Below are 25,501 nucleotides of genomic sequence, written 5' to 3'. Positions count from 1 at the left end.
ATCACTGCGATTTCAACTAAATAAATAAACAAGCTCTCAGAACTGAAACATTTATTCCGAAGTTAAGTGACGTGCCCAAGTGGAAAATGCCAAATGATTAATTATTAGTGTTAATCCAAATTCCAAGGTTTACAAGGGACAGGCACATCTGACAGCAGTTGCCTGCAAACCCAGAACTCTATGCAGCTGCAGGTATGGCCGACAACAGAATGATTAAAATTGGGGATGTGCAGGACCCAGAATGGAAGGAGTGCAGAGATTTCTGAGGATTGTAGAGCTGTAAGAGGTTACAGAGATGGGAAGGGACAAGGCCATGGAATGATATGAAAACAAAATGGTCTTGGTGATGGAACAGTATGAGGTTGGATGCTCATCACAGGGTCAAATAGAATGCCAAGGTTGAGAATGGTCAGGTTCAGACTCTGACAGCAATTAGGGAGAGGGATTGAGTGATTGAGACAGCACCTACTATAGTGAGGATCCAGGGCTTGTAAATAAGCCAGAATTAAATACTTCCTTGCACCAATCACATACCCGGGATTGTCAACAAAGATGTCACTCTTTTAAATATTGAAATCAGTGAGTCTGCTGCTCAAATTTGCTGTGGTTAGGGAGTCGCACAAGAACGAATAGCCCCAGTAGGGGTTTTTGCGGGTGGGGGGGCGGTGTCAAAGCCCCTGGCTGTTCTTGGATTTTAAGCATTTTTGGATGCAGGTGAATTACTTTGCTTACACATCCTAAAGCTTCTTTTGCAAATCATTAAATGAAGAGCTCTTTTTTTTTAAAAAAAAAAAGTGTTGAAAAAGCAAAAGTGTAAAAAGTGCACTTGAGAGAAAAATATAGATTTTGATTTATTCACATATTGGTCTTTTTCCTGGGAAAAAAATTCAAAAAAGATTAGACAAGGAACCTTTTAAGTTAATAAAGTATATTAGTTTGTGAGAAGAGGCTTCCACTGAAGCACAAAGATTTGTTTAGAAATTCATTTAAACTCAGCTTACCCCCAAATAATTTCTTCTTTGTGCATTCACTTTCTGTAGGTTTTATTTCCATTTCCTCTCTGTCTTTGTGTTAGCTTAAATTAAAAGCAACTCCTGCTTTCAAATGAGACCAAATAAAAATTATTATTGGAGGTGGGTTATTACTGCATGAACCATGCTGCCAGCCCGGACAATAATTCAGAGTTTAAGGATGCCATTGATTGCTTAAACTCCTGCACTCGAGACTCCCCTACAACCCACCTCCCCCCCCCACCATCACTGCTCCCACCCTTCATTAAGCACCCATCTAAGGCTATTTTTTCCAGCAAGTTGAGACAAAATCAAGCCCAATTGGGTCTGAACCTGTCCAGTCTGGTAACATTGCCTGTAGTTTGTACTTGCTGATTGAACTAAAAAGCTGCAGGGGAACTTAAGTATTGAAGGAGAAGGGGTTTGGGAGAGATGGGGTTGTTGTGGGAGGGATGCAGAAGCAACAGAATGGTAATGAATAGTTATTAAGGAGAGCAACTTATTAGGGAGACAGGAGGCGCATTAGGAGACTGTTATGTTACCACATGATCACATGTTGATGCAACAGCCTTCTCTTATCTGCATACTGCCAAAAGCTTTCCCTGTCATGTGTATATGAGAGGAGGGGAGTATCAACAAAATTAAGATATAGTTAAGATATCTTACCTGAAAATAACTTATTGCTTCAGTAATTTAAAAGCGAAATGCAAACCTGTACAGCTTCCTTTGATATATTTAAAAAATGATGCTGGAATCTTTGTTCATGTTCTGTTCATTCATGCATACAGATTTAACTCTCTGATCGAAATATTACCCCTCAGAGTGGAAGGCAGAGTTGCTTTGTGCAATTCTCATGTACCTTTAAGTACCAAGGGTCTTCCTTGACTCCCTGGTTAAAAACAGAGATGCATAGCATGACCTGAAAGAGATTGGGAAGGAAGAATACAAAATACGGGGTGGAGGACATAATGAAATTAGGCGGAAGCCAAACACCTAATTTAAAAATAAAATGGGATATGTTTCACTTCACTTTTGGCTCATGTTAGGGACACAAATTAAGAAACTGGGCGCCCGCAATATGATTTTTTTTTTTCCTATCTATTAATTTTAATGGATCTAAAATGAAAGTTGGTAGTGTATAACTTCCTAATGTGCACTTGTGGGGTATGCTGAAAGGGACTATCCTCTTAAATGCACAGGGCAAAGAATTTACATATGATTGCTCAAAATAATGCGAGTTTTACCAGGGTTAGGATGGAAAAAGCAACAAGATAGCAAGCAATAGAACATTATCCTAACCCTTTATTCGTAAAGTGTCAGAATAGTTGAAGTAGTGGAATCTTTCAATTGCCAAGGGATTAACAGTTTAAAAAAAAAAATCAGTTTGCATTAGTGTGTGATTATCTGCGTTTAATATTGCTTGATATCTCTGACTGTTTCCAAAACTAAGTCACCATACTTGCCCTACCTTCATGCATTGATTGTTGTGAATGTAAATCACTCCCTTATTTAGACCAGATTTAAAACTGTATCTACTAGGGTTAAATAGTTATATTTTAGAATGGGGAAAAAAATCAAGTTTCGAAGAAACTTCAGGTTATTTGCTAATGGAATTTATTTATTATTTATTTATTTATTTAGAGATACAGCACTGAAACAGGCCCTTCGGCCCACCGAGTCTGTGCCGACCATCAACCACCCATGTATACTAATCCTACACTAATTCCATATTCCTACCACATCCCCACCTGTCCCTATATTTCCCTACCACCTACCTATACTGGGGGCAATTTATAATGGCCAATTTACCTATCAACCTGCAAGTCTTTGGCATGTGGGAGGAAACCGGAGCACCCGGAGAAAACCCACACAGACACAGGGAGAACTTGCAAACTCCACACAGACAGTACCCAGAATAATCTGAATGCTTATGTTTCATTATTTCAGCAAGGCAGTTTTAATGAACCTGCTGCCTGATTGTTATTTTCTCCTTTTTGTATTTAGATGAAACTGCCAAGCTCAGTTGGACAGAAAAAAATCAAAGCCATTGAACAGATGCTAACAGAGTTGGGAGTTGGTAAGCAAAGAAGTGGATATCCTGATTATTTTATTGATTACTTTCTGCTATAAAAATATGTGCAGATTGATCACACTCTCACTATGAATTTTCAACAATATATTACTAGTGAAATTGTGTCAGTGACTGTTTAATGTATAGGAAAGGGACACTCAAACAGATAAATGCACTTTGAGGTATTTGCCAAAAATAAGAAATCTGGGGCTGTTACTGTTCAATACCTTTGAAGCTGCAGTAACCTTTTTAACACCAAAAAAGGACTGGGTGGTAAGCATGTTATACTTTCACCTCTGGAATCTGAGTTAAGTATAGCGTAGGTTGGTGGATGAAAGTCTTTTCTCTGCTGCTTTTTGGGTTCTATGTAAAACCAGTACAGGCAATGTCAATTCAGTTTCTAGTGGCCATGGGTCAACAGCACAAAACTGTGCCAATTTATTATCAAATTATCCAGTCAGAAAGATGTAAGCAACAGAGAAATACGAGTAAAGTAGCAGGTTTTGTAAAATTAGGATTAGATTGCTATGTTGGCACACAACAGAAATAAATAACTAGCATTATGTAGCATTTTTCATATCCTCAGGACTTACCAAAGCATTTCATTACCAATGTATTGCTTTTGAAGTGCACATGTAAACGCAGTAGCCAATTTGCATACAGCAAGCACCCACATCAACTAAATGAATGAATCTGCTTTTGGTAATGTTGTTTGAATCACTGAAACTCCCTGGTTTTCTTTTGAATAGTGCATTAGGACATTTTAAGTCCATTTGAATACATATACATATATATATGTATGTGCGCACACACATAATACATCAGTGTTCTACAGTCAACATTATATTTTAAGTGGTTGTGGACCATTTAAAGCATGTGTACAGGGTCATGTAGTCAAATATTCATTGTTTTTTTTTTAGTTAGTTTAGAGATACAGCACTGAATCAGGCCCTTCGGCCCACCGAGTCTGTGCCGACCATCAACCACCCATTTATACTAATCCTACACTAATTCCATATTCCAACCACATCCCCACCTGTCCCTATATTTCCCTACCACCTACCTATACTAGTGGCAATTTATAATGGCCAATTTACCTACCAACCTGCAAGTCTTTTGGCTTGTGGGAGGAAACCGGAGCACCCGGAGAAAACCCACGCAGACACAGGGAGAACTTACAAACTCCACACATACAGTACCCAGAATTGAACCCGGGTCGCTGGAGCTGTGAGGCTGTGGTGCTAACCACTGCGCCGCCCATGTTGTATGTTGCACAATTACAATGTACAAAATAATGGCGCATATGGCCTTAAGGGCAGTCACCAGCAACATTTGTTGCATCTTTGGGGTGTTCGAAAGATAAATCTTCAATTGCTAAAATATATTAAAAATACAATAACATCCTTTCATCTCAAGAGAGTCTGCACCAATAAATGGCTTCAGTACTTTAATTAAACTGCTTCAACCTGTGACCTCTGCATTTAATTAGGGCAGGCCTGCTTGTTGCCAAGCTGCATAATTATCTTGTGTTTTTATTGGAAAATATGATTTGAGAAAAATCATTTAAGAAACTTTTATAAAGAGCTTTCAATACTAAAGGTTAATATGGATATAGTGACTATTAAAATGCAGCACACTATTGGTTGTGTTATAGGAAATGAGGACATGTGTACAATCTACATATGGTCAGGAGTTGCTAGTGCAGAATGATAGAAAGTTGGTACTAATATGTCTATTCAGTAGGCAGTTTAATTGGAGGTCAAGAGTTCTTGACAATTTGACTTGTCTGCTTGCATGTCTTCAGACCTTTCTAACAAGTCATTGAGCTATTTCAGTCTGAAGTGTTTAATAGTTGGAGAAATTAATGATTTAAACTGCAGAGATTTTTTTTCCTTCCAAAGCAAGCCCAGGTTTAACAGCACTGTTAAGATTGCTACACCACTGTTGCTAAGGAATGATAATTCCAATGTATCAGCCATTTTATGGGAATTCTTTAATAGTGAAGCTGATATACCAAGGGCATTACTACACTCACAGTAAGTCAACTGAGGAGAAATGATACTGGAAGTGTAGATGGCTTGCACAGTTCTGTGTGGCTGCAGTTTTGAAGGTTAATGCTACCAGCACTGAAGCTGTATTAAGATACAGTTACAGGTTTAATGTAAGAGTACTGCAAGTCTGATACAGAGCATCAAACTGCCTTGCTATTTCTAATCTTAACAATTTTTAGTGATGTCTTCAACTGTATTTAGGTGGAATGGTTTTTGTTTTAAAGTTTATGAAAATGTTTACACAATTTGGTTAATACTGATTTGCAGATCTAAACCCAATGCCCACTGAAGAGATTGTACACATGTTCAATGAACTCCGCAGTGATCTCGTGCTGTTATATGAGCTGAAGCAGGCGTATGCCAATTGTGAATATGAGCTTCAGATGCTACGACATCGATATGAGGCACTGGCAAAGGCGGGGACAACCAGCTTGGCATCAGGAGAAGGTTTTGGCATTGATGGACAGATGGGAACTATGGGAACCAGTTCTGAAGAAATTAAGGGGGAAGGAAAAGATCAGTTCATTGATGTTGTTGGAGCAGCACCTCTCACACCAAACTCGGTAAGCACTGATAGTGAAATGAAAATATCCAGCAAATTTTTGATTTGTATTGGCTAATCATAGAATCACAGAATTGTTGTAGCACAGAAGGAGGCCATTCGGACCGTTGTGTCTGTGCTGGCTCTCCAAAAGAGCAATTTACTTGGTGCCACTTCCCGGTCTTCTCCCCTTAGCCCTGCACATTCTTCCTTTTCAGATAACAGTCCAATTCCTTCCTGAATGCCTTGATTGAACCTGCCTCCACCACACTTTCAGGCAGTGCATTCCAGATCCTAAACATTTGCTGCGTGAAAAAGTTTTTCCTCATGTTGCTGCTGCTTCTTTTGCCAATTACTTAAATCCGTTTCCTCTTGTTCTCCATCCTTCCACCAATGGGAACAGTTTTTCCCTATCCACCTTGTCCAGACCCTCATGATTTTGAACACTTCTATCAAATCTCCTCTCAAGCTTCTCTTCTCCAAACAAAAGAGTCCCAACCTCCCTAATCTATCCACGTAACCGAAATTCCTCATCCCTGGAACCATTCTCGTGAACCTTTTCTGCACTCTCTCTAATGCCTTCACATCTCTCCTGAAGTATGGCACCCAGAACAGGACACAGTACTCCAGTTGAGGCCGAACCAGTGTTCTATAAAAGTTTAACATAACTTCCTTCCTTTTGTACTCCATGCCCCTATTAGTGAAGCCTAGGATGTTGTATTGCTTTATTAACCACACACTCTCAACCTTCCTGTCATCTTCAATGAATTATACACATATACAGCCAGGTCCTTCTGCTCCTGCACCCCTTTTAGAATTGCACCCTTTATTTTATATTGTCTGTCGGCTGTCTTCCTACCAAAATGAATCACTTCAGACTTCTCTGCATTAAATTTCATCTGCCACTTGTCTGCCCATTCCACCAACCTGCTCTATGCTTTTGAAATTCTACACTATTCTCCTCAGTCCACAATTTTTCCAAGTTTTGTATCATCTGCAAATTTTTAAATTGTGCCCTGTACACCAAGATCTAGGTCATTAATATATATTAGGAACAGCAAGGGTCCTAACACCAACCTTTGGGGAACTCCGCTACAAACTTTCCTCCAGTCCGAAAAACATCCATTAACCACTACTCTTTGTTTCCTGTCACTCAGCCAATTTTGTATCCATGTTGCTACTGCCCCTTTTAGTCCATGAGCTATAACTTTTCTCAAGTTTGTTGTGTGACACTTTCTCAAATGTTTTATGGAAATCCATGCACACATTAACAGCATTGCCCTGATCAACCTTCTCTGTACCTCATCAAAAAACTCCAGCAAGTTAGTTAAACACTATTTGCCCTTCACAAATCCATGCTGGCTCTCCCTAATTAACCCACATTTGTCCAAGTGACTATTTATTTTGTGCCAAATTATGGTTTCTAGAAGCTTCCCTACCACTGAGGTTAAACTGACTGCCCTGTAGTTGCTGGGCTTATCTACACCCTTTTTTGAACAAAGACGTAACATTTGCAATTCTCCAGTCCTCTGGTACCGCCCCTGCATCTAGGAAAACAGGAAAATCATGGCCAGTGCTTCCGCAATTTCCACTCTCACTTCCTTCAGTATCCTTGAATGCAGTTCATGTGGTCCTGGTGCCTTATCAACTTTAAGTACAGCCAGCCTATCTAATATCTCCTTATCAATTTTAAACTCATCAAGTGTCTGAATTACCTACTCTTTCACCATGACCTGCGGAGCATCTTCTTGCTTGGTAAAGACAGATGCAAAGTATTCATTTAATACCTGAGCCATGCCCCTTACTCCATGGTCCTTAATCGGGCCCACTCCTCCTTTTCACCACCCTTTTACTATTAATATGCCCATAAAAGACTTTTGTATTCCCTTTTATATTAGCTGCCAGTCTCTCTTCATACTCACTCTTTGCTTCTCTTATTTGCTTTTTCACTTCCCCTCTGAACCTTCTATATTCTGCCTGGTGCTCGGTTGTGTTATCCACCTGACATCTGTCACAAGCGCACTTTTCTTCTTCTTAATTTCTATCTCTTTCATCATCTGGGGAGCTCTGGATTTGTTTGCTGTACCTTTCCCCTTTGTGGGAATATACCTTGACTGTGCTCGAACTATCTCCTCTTTAAAGGCAGCACATTGTTCACTTACCCTTTTGCCTGCCAACCTTTGATTCCAATTTATCTAGGTCAGATCCATTCTTACCCCATTGAAGTTGGCTTTCCCCCAGTTCATTATTCTTATTCTGAATTGTCCCTTGTCCTTTTCCATAGCTAACCTAAACCTTATGATACAATGATCACTGTCCCCGTATTTTCCCCTACTGACACTTGATCCACTTGGCCCATCTCATTCCCAAGAACCAGGTGTAGCAGTGCCTCCTTTCTCATTGAAAACATATGGCTGCAGAAAATTCTCCTGAACACGCTCTAGGAACTCTTGCCCCTCTATGCCCTTTACACGACTTCTATCCCAGTCTATCTTCGGATAATTAAAGTCCTTCATTATAACTACTCTATAATTCTTGCACATCTCTGTATTTTCCTTGCAAATATGTTCCTCTACATCTTTCCTGCTGGTTGGTGACCTGTATACTGTACCGAGCAATGTAATTGCACCTTTTTAGTTCCTCAGCTCCAGCCAAATAGATTCTATCCTTAACCCATCTGGGACATCCTCTCTAGCACTGCAGTGTTCTCCTTCATCAAAACTGCCACCCCTCCCCCTTTCCTCCCTTCCTATCTTTCCTGAACACCTTGTATCCAGGAATATTTAGTACCCAGTCCTGCCCTTCTTTGAGCCAGGTCTCCGTTATCGCCTCAAAATCAAACTTCCACGTGGCTTTCAGCAGCTCACCAATCTCATTTACCAAACTCTGCACATTCACATACATGTATAGTAACACTCATTTAGACTTTATTACTTTCCCTCTTACTCTGACCCCACCTAATAACTTATATTTCCTACTCTAGTGCAATCTTCTCTCCCAATTCTCTTGTATTATCTCCTGGTTCCCACACCCCTGCCAAGTTAGTTTAAACTCTCCCCAGTAGCACTAGCAAATTGCCCCGCAAGGAAATTTGGCCCAGCTCTGTTCAGTTGCAACCCATCCGGCCTGTAAAGGTTCCATCTTCTCCAGAACTGTTCATGTGTCCCTGGAATCTAAAGCTCTCCCTCCTGCACCATCCTTCAAGCCATGCATTCATCTGTTCTATCCTCCTATTTCTACACTTACGCGTGGTACTGGGAGTAATCTGGAGGTTACTACTTTTGAGGTCCTGCATGCTAATATCTTACCTAGCTCCCTAAACTCTGCCTGAAGGACCACATCCCTCTTCCTACCTATTATTTTGGTACCAATGTGGACCAGAACTGCTGGCTGTTCATCCATCTCCCCCTCCGGGTGCTCTGCAACCGTTCAGTGACATCCTTGACCCTGGCATCAGGAAGGCCACACGCCATTCTGGATTCTCCTCTGCAGCTTCAGAAACGCGTGTCTATTCCCCTAACTATCGAATCTCCTATAACTATTGCTCTACCAGTCTTCCTTGTCCCTTCCTGTGGAGCTGTGGTGCCATGGCCCTGGCTTCACTCCCCAGATGAACAATTAATTTCCTCAGTATTCAGAACTGAATACTGGTTGAAGAGTCAGATGTGCTCAGGGGTCTCCTGCATTATCTGCCTGTTTCTTCTTGGCTACCTAGCGGTCACCCATTCCCCCTCTCCTTGTATGCTCTTAACTGTGGCGTGACCATATCTATAAACGTGTTTTCCATGAAGCTCTCAACCTCACAATGCACCTCAGTGACACCAGCTGCTGCTAAAGTTCCGAAACCCAGAGCTCGAGCTGCTGTAGCTGATGACACTTTCTGCACATATAGTTATCCAGGACAATGAAGTTCCCACATAGCACAGGATATACACTCCAGGGTACGGAGCAGCTCTGCCATTCCTCTATCTATTAGATAATAAACCTTGGTGCTATGAATAAACCTTGCTACTAATGAATACCCGAGTTTCGATAGAAAAAATAATCAACTACAGAAATTACAAATTGCAATTCATGAATCGCCCTTTATTATATTAAAATAGGCCTTCTAACTGTCACAAATACATTATTAGATCTATCTTTAAGTAGGGTCTTTTTAAAACTATATATATAAAACTTGTCGATATACATTGTTTATTCAAATATGCTTTGTGAAATTATTAATATGATCAATATTTGAACACAACTTTTAATGTTAATAGATATCATCATTAGTGGCAACCTGTCTCTATGGTTATGAGCTGCCATTTTTCACACTGCATCTGCTGCACTGTATTTGTTTGATTTCAGCTATGTCTGATCAATATTTACTAACTAGGTGTTAGACAGTGCAAGAGTATATCCTGTGATTAGCCAAAAGCTATCGTACCCTGTTAATGAATTGTGTGTAAAACCAATAAGTTACTTCAGCAGAACAATCACTACTACTGCATGTAAAAGGACTTGTGAAAAGGCTTGATATTATGAGGTAGTTGTGCTGCAGATGACAAACTTATTTATTTAATACCAGTTCCCTCCAATGTGAAGATGCTTACACACCAGAATAATACCTGGGCTTAAACAGTTAAGTTATAAGCACAGGTTGCATAAACTTGGCTTGTTATTCCCTTGAGCTTAAATGATAAAGGGGCGATTTAATTGAGGTTGTTAAAATGATAAAAGGATTCGATAGAGTAAATACTGAGAAACTATTTCCTTTGGTGGTGGAATTCAGAACACACATTCTTAAAATTAGAGCTAGGCTGTTCAGGAGTGAAATCAGGAAGCACATTTTCACCAAAGGGTAGTGGAAACATGGAATTCTGTCTTCCAAAATGCTGTGGATTCTAAGTCACTTGAAATTTTCAACCCTGATATCAACAGATTTTTATTAGGGAAAAGTATTGAGGAATATGGAACAACGTTTGGCAAATGAAGTTGAGAATAGCGGATCAGATTCGAGGGATTGAATGGCCCACTCCTGCTCGTGATCCTACACCATAAAGAAAAGCTTTAGAAAGGCAACCCTTGAAGCCTGAATAACGGAACTTGTAGAATGTTATACTGTGGTTACTAAGTGCAAATAACAGAAGCTCAGAATCACTTGTAAGTTGCTGATTTTTTTTTAGAATAGAAATTTCAGCAGAAAAATCACAACTGTTCATGGAAGAAGACACATCAGAATTAATGGAAAGAATGATGCTGCTTTTTCTAAGCTGTAGAGCTCCACGTTCAGCCAGTTCCTCTTTGTTTTCAGCTCCATAAGTGTCGAAAATCCGATCTGGCAGTTGTATGTTGCAACAGTAATATAAATCTTGCTTAGAAAACTCATTGGTGTTCCTTGTGCTTATGACAACACGTGCTGCGCACATGAGAGCCAATTTGGTTGTGTAACATCATGCGAGTGATGGGGATGAGAGTTCTGACCTGCTTTCTCATACGGCCTCAGCAATGGCGTACTGCATCAATGACTTGTATTTTGGAACAGTCCACTAACCACCCGGAGGACCACACTTTTGCGAACCACTGCCCTAGACAGAATAGACAATTGTGCATCATAAAAAAATCCTTAGAAAGGTGATCCTTGAAGTCTGGATAACTGAATTGTTGAGAAATGTTGTAATATAGTTGTTAAGTGCAAGTAACAGAAGCTGAAAATCAATTCATAATTGCTAACCAGTCACCAAGGAGACTTCATGGTTTCCACCTCCCCCCTCACCCCAGTAAAAATATTAGTTCTGTTTATATGTCCTGCACATAATTTGTTAGTACACATATTTGCTGGCCCTAGAATTTCAGATATGTAGGGGGTGGAGTTTCTGCTTTGGGCTTAATTGGTGCTTCTGGTACAGAATGCATGCAAAATTTTGCCTGTTTTGAGAAGTGTTTTCTTCCCCCAGGTTTCTGCTCAAACTTATTTGCATATCGCCGAATGCAAGATCTGCCATGAACCAACACAATTGGAAAGCGTTTTAAAGTGTAATTTTTTATTAAACCTTTGCTTTCATAAATATTCCCTGATCTATTTGAGTGGTAAACTTAGATTACTACAGCTGAAAATGGGTTTATCATTAAAAAAAAATAAGGTTTTTAAATTAAGGGTCAATCCACCACCTGTGAGTAAAACCATTTTAAATTACTGAAAATTGTTTTTTTTAAAAAAATATACAAACCTGTTTTCTAGATAGATTGGGGTATTGTAGTCAGCTCTTAGTAAATTAAAAAAAAAAAATCCTAATGTATCTATTAGTCCTTGTGCCCAAAAAATCCAGCTTAATTCTTGGAGCCTTCTCAAAGGCCTGCAGACGAGCACAATTAACAGAAACTCCCAATGGTGAAAAATTCACCCTGTGGGCATGGCTAGGTTTGTGTATCCTGCTACTAGCGCAATGTTTTTAAAACTAATTCAGAAGATTGCAGAAACTCAATTTGCACTTAATATTCCTCAATCTTTTGCTCTGATTATTCTGATTTTGGGCAAATTGCATGAAAAAACTAGCACTATTGAGTGGAAATTCCAGGCTGTAAACTTCAATAGGACTATGGGTGTAGAAGTCCTGTTTAGTCTTCATAAACTGACATTATTCTAGGAAAATAGTTGAAGTTGTGTTTGTGTAACGATGTTCTCATTTTCTAGTTACTCTACTGTTTGATACTGATGATCTGATTTCATAGGGCTTAAGAATGTGTGCAGGGCATCACAAGGTTTATATTGTACTTTTGTGATTGCCTGTTAAACTATACTATTTTTGTCCCATATTCCATTAACTAAATATGAACCAGTAAAACACCACTTCCATTCCTACATAGGAAGGAAAGGCTCAAACAGCCACCAGTGAAATGCTGTATTTTTTCCCCTCAATGTGGGACCACAAATACCACTCTACACAGCTTAAAAATAACATTTACAGCATACATTTTAAAAAGATATTCTCGTGGGGAGAAACAACTTACCCATAAAATCAGCCGTTGTGTATTAGCAGCACCTCTAAGAAGATCCCTCTCCACAGGCTTGCATCTTTCGTGTCATCTGAAAGTGAGTTCTCTTGCAATCTTAGCTTGTGTTATGTATCTCCGCCATGTCTGAAGGAACCAACTCTACGAGGGTATTGGATGACAACTCCCAGAATGCACCATTGTCATTCAGGTGGACTATAATTCCCAAAATACAGCTTAAGGCGCCATCTTCTAATGAAGTGAACTGGACCCTGCCAAGTTGTATTGAAGCCCTTCCAAATGCTTTACAGTACTTAAAATATCCCTAACTCTTCCAGAGAAAGGTGGAATTAAAGTAGGTTTCAAAATGCTGGAAAGTGTATCATATAAAATGGCAAAAATCAAAATTTTATGGGGTTTATGCCCGAAGACCCTTCCATGAAATCAGTTTGGTGCCTGCATTACTTTAACCCCCTTCAGTCATTTTTTTTGATCCACCACACTTGCAAACTACACTTTTGTTCACTTCAGATTTTACCCCCTACAATAGAAGTGATTGAATGTTCAATATAACTGCACAGCTCCATGTCCCACTGCATTTTCTGTGTCTTTATGTGATGGAAGGCACAATTTCAGGAATGTTTTTGAGTTTTCAGCTTTCTTTGAAGCATTTGGCTAGCTTTTGTCAATTTTCTAGGTTGACATGTGCTGCCATAGAAAAGGTTCAAAAATCAGCATTGATTCAGTATGCTGCCCTGCTTCAATGAGCTGTTCTGTGGTGAATTAACAAGTTTGTGTTTGTAATTCGTTATACAGGAGAGCTTTAAGATCTTGGGAAAGTTCTGAGTGAAAGCCAAAAGTAAAATCTGGGTTGCTAAATAATTGTACATTGAATAATACTGTTGGCAGAGAGTATGCGGGTGTTAAAACACAGAGATTGCAGAAAATGCAGGCAGTTTTTTGGAAGGAAATAATACATTTTAAAAGCTGAAAAAGCCAGACCTTGTCAGAAAACTTGCATTCCTTTCACCAATTATAACAACTGCTGTTGCAAACTCTTTTTCACCACAATTTGGGGTGTAACTTTTGTTCCGTGTCTGTCACTTTTTCTAGCTATTTCCAAAAGGGTCAGGTTCAACATAACTCCATCTTTGCTCTTCATCTTATGTGGTTCATTCAAGCAAACCAGTACTAGAAGAGATTTACTGTGTGTAGCAGGAAATTTACTGTGCTGTACTTTTTTTGTTTGGTTGACTTTGCTAAGTGAAGGAAGAATTTGCAACCAGTGGAAAGCAGTCATATATGTTTTCCCAAAATTGCCTGTTACCTTTCATGATTTGGACACTCATCTTCCTTTAGTAATGCCATATGTGCAATGAGAATGGATAGGGAGTGCACATTGAAACTTTACACAGAATCAGGTACATACGTAATTCTTTTGGTGTATTTAGAGAATAATAATGGATCCTTATTATGTTCTTTATATCAATCAGCATAAAGTCATACAGAATGTCAATTTTGAAAAGTTGGGAATGGAGATTTCCTGTAGGGCATTTTCAGTGGTGTACAAAATAGTTAAAATGTTAAATACAGCTCTGACCTTTACTGGCTGATTAAACAACGAGGATGGCATTAGATTAGAATAAGACTGAAGGTCAAACCAATTCACTGTACAACCATTTTAGAGTGCTTCTAAAATTGTTTTTAACATTACCTCCTTTCCCCCTACAAAAATGTAATTTTACCAGTACTTTGAAAATACAAGAATTAACCTAATCATGGTAGCTTGGTAATTCTTTAACTGTTTAAGAACCGAAGATGCTTTTGCAGCTTTTGAAATGCCATGTGTAGCATTTTAAACCTCTTTGATGTGAATGCCTAGAAAGTGGCCCAATAGTAAGGTTCTGCTAAGGGACCTGAGTTTGGATCAATGTCTGGACATTACAATTGGGCTTTCTTGGTGACTGGGAGAAAGGACACAGTAGCTGATGCAGAAAATGCTTAACATGGTATCTACTTTGAGAGCAGTGCAAGCTGTATACCATCCTCTTTTCTGTTGACCAGCTGAGTGGGACTGCCCTTGCCTGGTTCCATTCCTGTCTAACCTCTCATAGCCAGAGAACCTCGTGCTATGGCTTCTGTTCCAGCTCTTGCATTGTTGCCTCTGGAGTCCCACAAACCCCTTGGCAACATCACGAGATTGGTTCCAGGGCTGAGGAATTTTGGTTATGAAGATAGATTGGAGAAGTTAGGACTGTTTTCCTTGGAGAAGAGAAGGCTGAGAGGTGATTTGATGGAAGTATTCAAAATCATGAGGGGTCTGGACAGAGTAGATAGAGAGAAACTGTTCCCACTCGTGAGGATCGAGAACGCGGGCACAGATTTAAAGTATTTGGTAAGAGAAGCAAAAGTGACATGAGAAGTGGTTAAGGTCCACGCAGCGAGTGATTAAGGTCTGGAATGCTCTGCCTGAGAGTGTGGTGGAGGCAGGTTCAATTGAAGCATTCAAAAGAGAATTAGTTATTTGAAAAGGAAGAATGTGCAGGGTTATGGGGAAAAGGCAGGGGAACGGAACTGAGAGAATTGCTCTTTGAGAGCCAGTGCAGACATGATGGGCCGAATGGCCTCCTTCTGCACTGTAAGGATTCTGTGATCATCTGAGAACACAGCGTAAGATTCCAAATCAGAGGACAACCAGCTCTTCTTCGCAACCACCTCACTTGACCACTCCACTGCATCTGATTTGTCACATTACTTGTCTAACATCCAATATTGGATAAGAACATAAGAAATAGGAGCAGGAATAGGCCATATGGGCTCTCAAGCCTGCTGTGCCATTCGGTTAGATCTGGCTGATCTGATCTTGGCCTCAACACTTTCCTGTCTGTTCGCCATAACCCTTGACTACCCTATAGTTCAAAAATATGTATGTCAGCCTTGAATATATTCAATGACTCAGCCCTGACAGCTCTTTAGGGTAGAGAATTCACGACTCTCTGAGAGAAGAAATTCCTGTTTTAAATGGGAGGCCCCTTATTCTGAAATAATCTCTAGATTCCCCCACGAGGGGAAACATCCTCTCAGCATCTAACCTGTCAAGTCCTCAAAACTTTTAATGGTTCAATAAAATCACCTCTCATTCTTCTAAACTCCAGTGAGTATAGGCCCAACCTGCATAATCTTTCCTCACATGACAACCCCTTCAACCCAGGAATCAACCCAATGAACTTTCTCTGATCTGCCTCCAATACAAGTATATCCCTCCTTCAATAAGATCAAAACTGTACACAGTACACTAGATGTGGTCTCACCAACGTTGTATACAGTTGTAGCAAGACTTCCCTACTTTTATACTCCGTCCCCCATGCAATAAAGGCCGACATTCCATTTGCTTTCCTAATTACTTGCTATACCTGCATGCTTACTTTTTGTGATTCATGTACAAGGACCCCAGATCGCTTTTGTATGCAACATTCTGTAGTCTCCCTCTATTTAAATAATATTTTGCTTTTCTATTCTTCCTACCAAGGTGGATAACCTCACATTTTTCTACATTATACTCCATTTGCCAAATTTTTGCTTGCTCACTCACTTACCCTATCTGTATCCCTTTGTGTCCTCTTCACAACTTGCTTTCCCATTTATCTTTGTAGTGTCAGCAAATTTGGCTACAATACACTCTGTCCCTTCATCCAAGTCATTAATTATACATTGTAAATAGTTGAAACCCCAGCACTGATCCCTGTGGCATCCCACTAGTTTGCCAACCTGAAAATGACCCATGTATCCTGACTCTGTTTCCTGTTAGTTAGCCAATCTTCTATCCATACTAATACATTTTCCCAAACACCATGAGCTCTTATTTTGTGCAGTAACCTTTTATGTGGCACCTTATCAAATGCCTTTTGGAAATCCAAATACACCACATCTGTGGTTTCCCTTTATCCACCCTGCTTGTTACATCCTCAGAGAACTCTAATAAATTTGTCAAACGTGATTTCCCTTTCATACAATCAAGCAGAGTCAGTATGGTTTTATTATGATTTTCTAAATGTCCTGCTCCTACTTCCTTAATAATGGATTCTAGCAGTTTCCCAATAACAGATATTAGGCGAACTGGCCTATAGTTCCTGCTTTCTGTCTGGCTCCTTTCTTGAATAGGTGTGTTACATTTGCGGTCTTCCAATCTGGTGGGACCTTTCCAGAATCTAAGAAATTTGGGAAGATTACAGCTATCTCTGCAACTATTTCTTTTAAGACTCTAGAATGCAAGCCTTCAGGTCCAGGGGACTTAGCAGCCTTTAGTCCCATTAGTCTGCATAGTACTTTTTCTCTAGTGATAATTGTTTTAAGTTCCTCCCTCCCTTTTGCCCCCTGATTTTTTTTCTACTTTGTGATGCTTTTAGTGTCTTGTACCGTGAAGACAGGTACAAAATATTTGTTCAAAGTCTTTGCCATTTCCTTGTTTCCATTATTAATTCCCCAGTCTCATCCTGTAAGGGACCAATGTTTAGCTACTCTCCTACTTTTTATATACTTGTAGAAGGTCTTGCTATCTGTTTTTATATTTCTTGCTAGTTTACTCTCGTAATCTGTTTTATCTCTCTATTTTATTTTTAATCTTGGAAAGTATGTCTCTTTGAAAGCCTTACAGATGAGAAGCTATGCTGTATGGCGGAATCGTCAGCAAAAATCCATATTCTGCCAATTCATTGTGCAAAGGCCTATTTTGTCTCCCAAATAATGAAATCATGCAGGAGTATATGGTCCAGCCACTAACATTTCCAAGTAGACAAAGGTCATGAAATAAAACCTTTGTGGGGAAAAATATTAATTGAAACAATGCAGTGAGTGATCTTTTTGACTGTTAAAGATGTCAGCAGATGTAATACTGTAGATGAAATGCAAACAAGCTCACGATAATGATCGTGCATCCCAGATGAATCAACACTTGAATTGAGATTTCCTTTAATTGTCATTTAAGTCCGCAGTCACTTTCTCACCATTGTTTGATCTACATTGGCAGTCCAATTTCACTGTTGTTCAATAAGTCAGTGTTGAAAGGAGATCTTCATCTTTCTTAGAAAATAATGATTTTTATGGCAATGTTGTCATTTTACTTGTTGCTGTTCCTATGACCATAAGTTTCTAGCTGCTATCCGAATTTCAAGAGTTAATCTGGAGATTGTGCAAATGGTTTGATGCATGCTGCCTTACATCTTGATTTTTGTTTTTACAGAGGAAGCGAAGAGAATCTGCATCAAGCTGTTCTTCAGTAAAGAAATTGAAGAAGCCCTGAACTGGTTTGAAAGGCTAGGAAGTGAACAAAATGTGGTTAAACGGATCTTTCACCACATAGCAGTTATGCTCCTGCATTTTATTCAGAAAAGACCACCAAAACTCCAGGAAATCAGGAGTAGTGAGCACTGCTGATAAATTATTTGGCAGTGGTTAGGAAGTAACACATACTATATCCATCACATCAGAAAAAAAACTGCTAAGCCATTTCCTGTAGAAGTTCTATCAATACCCCAAATGACTCCGAACTTCATTAATGAGGCACATTTACTTCTGAAATGGATCACAGTGCTTTTAATATTTGTATAATTATGTTTTCTTTGTCGGGTTTTGTTCTGTTTTGTACAGGACAGTGAAACCATCATTGACTGAAGACCACTCACTTCACCTTATTTTTATTAGAATTTTTCATTTTGATGAAGAAAGGCTGCAAATATATGCAGTATCCAGTTACTAGGAAGTGTTCAAAAGAAATTGCAAATGTTTGTTGTAGTGCAGAAAATATCAACGTAGAATAAAGGAATTTTTAAAAAGTTGTTTGAGGTATGACATCGTTAGTTGAAGTTGGTGCTGGAACTCCCTGTTGGATATGCAGCTGTTCAGAGCAATCACTGGAAGGGATGCATATACATCTTGTGCGCTTATTGTTGTGTAGCACTTCCTGTAGCATTTTGGTTAAGTTTATAATATCAGTCTTACTTGGGTCTCTCTACCTGACACATTACTTCTGTCATACTTTTCCATTGATTTTACTTAACTCCTCCATGCTTGGTCTTCAAGGTAGGTGAGACAGTTAACTTCCCACATTTGTCTTAAGAATATATAAATATATTAATTTTTAATATTTTCTTAAAATATTGATGGAACTCCTATGTCGTTTCACCACTTCTCAGACGTCTCCCACCCCCACTTCATTGGTTCCCATGACCACTCTGACATTTGGTAACTGTTCCTGGATCTGGTCCTCTGTTCTTTCTTTCCCATTTATATTTATCACTTGTCCCTGGGCCTTTACTTTGCCTGCATCTCCCTCTCCTGGCCAAGTGCCTTCTCTTTGGTGGTTTCCTGGGAAACCAACACCATATTTAAAAGTACATGCTGTGCTTACAGTATATTTTCATCTGCTTGGGAGAAAGGAAAAGTGTGGCGGTGGGGGTGGATACGGAAGAAATAAAGTAACTTGGGCAAGGGAGGCAACTGGGAAAATGTAAATGTTGGTTTGGCGGGGAGGTGTTGCGGGGGTGGGGGGGTAATTGGAGAGGAGAAATTGAAGGGGAAAGGATTGTGGTGAGTAGGTGAAGGTCAGGCAGGGCGCAAGCTGACCTTGTCCTACCCTCATATCCCCCAGAAAACTGTATTGTTGTGCTTGGGTCAGTGGGGAAGTTCCTGACAGTATTGATCGAGACCCAGGATCTGTCAACACAGGGGAGCTGGAGACCCAATAGTGGGACCCCAACCCAAGAATCATGCAGCCTATTTCCTTCCATCATGTTTCCCCCATCATCCCCAATACCTTCACATCGCAGACCCTCTTACTTTCATATTCTATAGTCTCCTCTAGATTAATTCTTCCAACCATTTAATCTATTTTACATGTATCTCTTCACTTTTGACCAGTATTGCCTAGAGTATATCAGGGGCATCTCACTCCTTAGCTTCAGAGGGAAGGCCTTTGGTAGGGTCATACTTAAAAGACTCTATTTGTTTGCAGACTGAGTGTACCCGGAAGCACAGTACTGTTTCCGTGCCGGCAGATCTACTGTGGATGTGATCTCCATACGCTAGCTATAAGAGAAGTGCTTGCTTTTGTAGATCTCACTTGGGCATTTGACACCGTCAGCAGAGCAGGGCTCCACAAGATTTTGGGAAAAGTTGGCTGTCCACCGAAGCTCCTCGGTCTCATCTGCACCTTCCATGACAACATGCACTGCACTGTACAGTTTGACGGCTCCACTTCCGACAGTTTCAGAGTGGAGTGAAACAGGGTTGTGTCCCAGACCCCACTCTGGCATCTTCTCCATGCTCCTGACCTTCGCCTTCCCTGCAGATATGGAAGGAGTCTATTTGCACACTCGGCCAGATGGCAAGGTCTACAATCTATCAAGGCTGAAAGTGAAGACAAAAACACATCACGTCCTGATCAGAGAACTCCTCTACGCTGATGCTGCGCTAGTCGCTCACATGGAAACTCAGCTACAAAGACTCATGAGCTGTCTCTCCCATGCCTGTAACTTGTTCTCCTTGACTATAAGCATAAAGAAAACCGTGGTCATGGCACGAGGTGTTGCGTCTCTGCCCCTGATCACACTAAATAACACCCACTGGAAGTTGTTAGCAAATTCTGCTACCTTGGGCCCCCGGTGACAATCTGTCCCTTGATGCAGAGCTTGATATGTGCATAGGGATAGCAGCTACCACTTTTGGCTGACTTGTAAAACGCGCATGGGATAACACCAAGCTGACCCTTCGGACCAAGAAGATAGTTTATAAGGCCTGTGTTCTCAGCACCTTACTGTAATGCTGTGAAACGTAAGTGACTTGCAGCTACCAGGAAAAGAAGCTCAATAATTTTCATCTTTGCTGTCTGTGGCACATTATGAGTATATCTTGGCAGGACAAAATCCCAAATGTGGCAGTCCTCCCCAAAGCAGAGATCCCAAGTGTATTGTCACTAATCAAACAGAGGCAACTTTGGTGGATCGGACATGTCTACAGGATGGAAGATGGTTGCGTACCCAAGGACTTTGTATGGTGAGGTAGCTGGGGCCAGACGACCAGAGGAGCACGCAAAGCTCTGCTTCAAGGATGCTTGCAGGCGTGACATGAAGGCCCTAAATGCCCACTGTCACTTGGGAGTCACTAGCCGGCGAAGGAAGGAAATTGTGACACATCCTGTGGACTGCTGTGCACTACTACGATGATCAGTTGCCACAGCAGCTTGGCAACAGACACCAACATCAAAAAGAACAACTCAGCGTCATTTGGAAGCTTCATGTGCAGCACTTGTGGTAGAACCTGCCTCTTAAGGATTGGCCTTCACAGCCATCAGCAAAAGTGGACCAAGAGAAGACACCCCACCTAAATGGATTGTTTGCTGTGTGTCCATCCTTCGTAGATGGAAGGATGCCAACTGTATCAGCAACATAATACTATCTCCATTACAGTATATATTCCTGTTTGCTTTAGCAAATAATACATTTTGTACAAAAAGGCACATAACTATGAAATTCAAGTCTGAAAATTCTATTCCCAATGTTATAGTTCTGTAATAAAAATGCAGTTTGTTATTTAATAAAGATAATTAGTGGTCATCATAATATATTGTTTGTTACATGTGAGATAAAATAGCATGTCCTCTGACTGAACAATCCAGGGATCAGTTTGTTTATTGTGTAAAAAAGTTAGGCGATGTCCAAAAGCAACTATAACAAGAACAGATTTCTCATGAAATTGACCTTGATGGCTTTTGGGAGCGTAAAAGAAATTGTAAGTATATGCACCAAGAATCCCATTTGACAAGTATTGGTTAACTATGTGCCTAAATTTATACACACAATGAACACAGTTCCAGGCAATGACATTAGAGTCTGGGCAGGAGTTCCACAGGTAGGAAAAATGATGTTAACCTTTGCTGCTGGCAATCTTTGTAGAGAATATTAAGATCCAGCTGCTGCACATTCCTGGTTTAACCTGAAGGCCTGGACTAAAAGTTAGCAATTGTGGAGCTGCTCCAATGATTACCTGCGAATAGAATTTCTATTTTTATGGAATTTGCTCGAGTTTTTGTCAAGTGAAAAGACGATCATGTTATGTTGACCACAAATATTCTAATAAAGACAAATGTACTTTCTGTATAGAACAGGAAAACGATGCAGCTTTTTGTTAAAGGATCAGATGCAGCAAAGAGGCAGACATACAGACCAGAATTTTATCGGCATGGCGGGGGCCCCGATGACTTGGCCCAAATGTTGGGGGCCACCCCGCCTCGGCCAATTGTGGGAGCCCCGGCCACATTTTTCAGCCGTTGGCAACGAATTCAATGTCGTCAAGGCTCCCGTCCCTTTAAAAGGCGACCACCCATCCTTAGGAGCTGCCGGCCATTCTGAGGGCCAGCAGCTCGGCAATCTCACCAGTGCCACCAGGGGTGGTGGCCACTGCTGGGACTGCGCCTGGAAGCAAGGACACCATGGAACCTTTCCAACCAGTTAAGTGAGGTCTGGGGGCGCAAGGGCGGGCCAGCCAGCCAGGCCCTGCGAGGAATGAGGTGGGGGGTGGGGGTTGCCAAGAGGGAGGCTATTGCCACTCCATGGGCCACAGAATGCCTGAATAGGAGGGCCCTCCGTACCCTGGAGCCTGAAGGGAGGCCGCCAGGGTTTATTAGGTGGTCTACCCATGTGGCGGAGGACCCACCCACTGCTGGTAAAATGCAGCAGCAGCAGGAGAGGCCCTTAATTGGCCACTTAAGTGGTTCAATTAGCGTCTGGGCAGGAGGGCCATCCTCCACCTTCCCCGCCGCTGATAAAATGGCCTGGTGACAGGAAGAGGATGGGCACTCCACCACCCCCGCGACGCCTCTCCATTTTACGGGCTCCCCTGCCTCCAGCGCATCCTCAGAGGGCTGGTATAATCCACCACATAGTGAAGGGGTGGTGATAGAAGATCAAACACATATGTTAAATGTGAGATTTTTGGCTTAGTCAAACTGGAAACTTGCCTCTAGTTTTTTTGAATTATTTTATCTATCTCCATGTTAGCAGTAACCTTGCTAACAACTCTTAGTGTTATTTTATTTTGGCTAGAACTCACTGCAATGAATCTCATATCTTTTTCCCCAACCACCCCCCATTTCTGTTGAACTGTATCATCAATATTGTGTTTGAAATTACGAGAAATAAATCTTTTAAAAAGTTTATAGTTACATACTTCTGTTCGTTTGTTGCTGCTCTCACCCACATTAATGTCTATGTTGTCTCTGTCCCAACACCTTACTGTGCATCAGAACAGCTGGATCAGACTGTTGTGGAGGTTGGGGGGTGGGTTTAGGTGGTGCTGAGTGTTGGAAGCAAAAGAATGATATTCAGTTGGATTTCCCTGAACTGCAGATTGAGCATTGCGATGCTCTGATTTTTAGTGTGTTGTAAATGATTTCTTACCAGATTGTTTTTGCTCTAAATTAGTGTTATTTTGCATTAAGGTTCTATGTGGCTATTGTTTTATTTTTCCCAGTTTGTAACCAATGAATTGAATTCTAAATTCCACAATAATTGTTTGTTGACAGAGAGAAAGTTTGAATCTTGCCACTAGAAGGTGCTATAGTACAAGAGCTTTTACATGTTGCATATTATGGTAATGTTTGCAATTGGTAATGAGTGACTTGATGGGCTGATTATGATTTAATTTTATAATTATGCTTAAAGATTTTTAAATCTTTAAATACGTGGTTTAAGTTTTATTGTCAAAATTATTTAGTCCACTACTTCCAGTGGGCTGCTAGATATACTGTGATTTTTGTGATCCTATTCCTCACATAATGATGTAGGATTAGTATAAATGGGTGGTTGTTGGTTGGCACAGACTCGGTGGGCCGAAGGGCCTGTTTCAGTGCTGTATCTCTAAACTAAACTAAACATTTGATCAGCTTGTGACAGCAATCTATTTGAACATACAAAAAGGAAAGCAACAATTGTGCCAATAACATTTTAGTAATTCTTTCAAGATTTTGAATTTTTCAACACTGGCTTTTAATAAGGCCTAGATTAGCTGTTAGACAGATTTGCTTTAGTAGAATACAGATTTGGATTTCTCCAATTATCAAGACAAGCCACCCTGCAGACATTCCACAATTCCAAATTCTGCCTATTTAAAATTTGAATAGCTTGCCTTGTATAACATTGTTTCTGCTTTTGTGAAGATGACCTTGAAAATGTTGTATGTTATCAAGCTGTTACGAAGAATCTCCAATTCATAACCTAGTTTATTTGATAACCTGATTTAAACTGGAACAGGCATAAAACTCTCCTGTCATATATTTGATTTCAAATTAACATTTGTTATTGCAATTGTTTCACACTAATGTCCCCAGTGAAATCAGTAATAATTATAAGTAAGATTTCCTCTTGAACACTCGTTTTGCAATCTCCAAGGAGCATTGGGGATATTCCAACCAGCCAAAACGTCGTCTTTTGCTTTGATGCTGATTTTCTTTTCCTTGTAATGTCCCTGAATCTATTGGAGGTCCAATCAGTGAAATCCCCGTGTGGGCATTGATCCTCAAAACTCAATTTAACGCGCTTTTTTTCTTGCAATTAGCAAACCATTAAAGCTATCAACAAAAATGCGAACTTTATGCCTTAAATTCTGAACATTAGAACATAAAATCTCTGCTTGTCTGCAGATCAAAGCTTGTTAAAGGTGCAAAATGCATTGAGTTTTTCTAATCTAGAAATTTTGGCATTTTGCATTTAAGCTTAAATCCCTTTAATTTTCCGCTAAAGTGTGATTTTTGTTGCCCCACTCCCTTCAATTAGGTTACCTCCTTGCACAAGGCAGGCAGCTCTGAATTATTATGCAAATGAGCTGACCCTGTAAAATTGAAAGCAGTCAGCACTCTGCAGTAAGTTAGCTTTATGCAAACAACTAGGCGTTTAACGCTACAGTATTTCTGGACTGTACGATTGTCTCTTGACTACAAAGAAAAGCAGTTTTTAAAAAAAAACTCCATAGCCCTGCACTTGTGCTTAGGAGAATTTCTGGGATGCACCCACACCAGCAGCTGAGCTGGTAAAGAATTGCAAGATCAGCTCCTCGCTCTAATTTTAATAGGCTATCAGTGCTGGGATCTAGGCCCGGATGTGATTGACTCGGGATGTTGAGGGTTTTTGGTGAGGTAGCAACTATTAAAGTATTGCTGCTTAATTTTATGTACTAAATACCTGAATTTAGATAGACTTTGCAATGGAACAATATGACTTTCTAGCCTGAGGCATTGGCAAAGCTAATGCAGAATTGCAGCAAAGGAAGGTGGTGCTTTTTGCAATGGTAAGCCCCCATTCTTCAGTAAAAATAAAGGTGAAAACTGTGTGGATGAAGATAGCAGAGAATGAATTGGGACTCTTGGGTCTATGGAACCTGGACCTAAGTAAGGAATAAGTTCAGAGGAACCAGCATTTTCAAAGTAAGTGCATATGTTTTCTTAACATTCAGGCATAATAAGCATGGCACAAACCCATACTACATTCTGTCATTCGCCATGAAAATACTATTCAAACATCTAAATGAACTTTTCCTTTTTTCTTTACAGTTGCAGTAAAGCTGCAGGTCACATAGCACAGAACTAGCTTGCACCATTGCAACCAAATAGAGAAAGGTCTACTCTGAACTGCACTGGTGCCAGAGAGAGTCTACATCCATTGTAGTTATACAGGCAGTGGTGACAGCTGTCTGGGTGTTCTGACAGTTTCAAATGTCTGAGTGTCTTGTGTGTTCTTCCAAGACTGGTTGCAACCACTAGGAATGAATGCACAGGCTGAGGGGGCCACCACAATTGAAGCAGTTG

The 25,501-nt window shown here is 40.4% G+C and overlaps 1 protein-coding gene across 2 annotated transcripts in view; it reads left to right on the top strand.

Moving 5' to 3' along the window:
- The window catches only part of dmap1 (DNA methyltransferase 1 associated protein 1), a 71,088-nt gene extending 51,946 nt beyond the window's left edge, over window positions 1–19,142 (top strand). For both annotated transcript variants that reach the window (XM_068037018.1, XM_068037019.1), the window contains 3 exons: window positions 3,015–3,087; window positions 5,400–5,695; window positions 17,888–19,142. In XM_068037018.1, coding sequence (XP_067893119.1) covers window positions 3,015–3,087; window positions 5,400–5,695; window positions 17,888–17,947 — 429 coding nt within the window. In that variant the 3' untranslated portion in view covers window positions 17,948–19,142. The remainder of the gene's footprint in view (window positions 1–3,014; window positions 3,088–5,399; window positions 5,696–17,887) is intronic.
- Window positions 19,143–25,501: the final 6,359 nt, after the last annotated feature.

Source organism: Heterodontus francisci, chromosome 8 (genome assembly GCF_036365525.1).
Source record: "Heterodontus francisci isolate sHetFra1 chromosome 8, sHetFra1.hap1, whole genome shotgun sequence".
Classification (NCBI taxonomy): domain Eukaryota; kingdom Metazoa; phylum Chordata; class Chondrichthyes; order Heterodontiformes; family Heterodontidae; genus Heterodontus; species Heterodontus francisci.
This window is presented reverse-complemented; position numbering and strand designations above follow the sequence as displayed.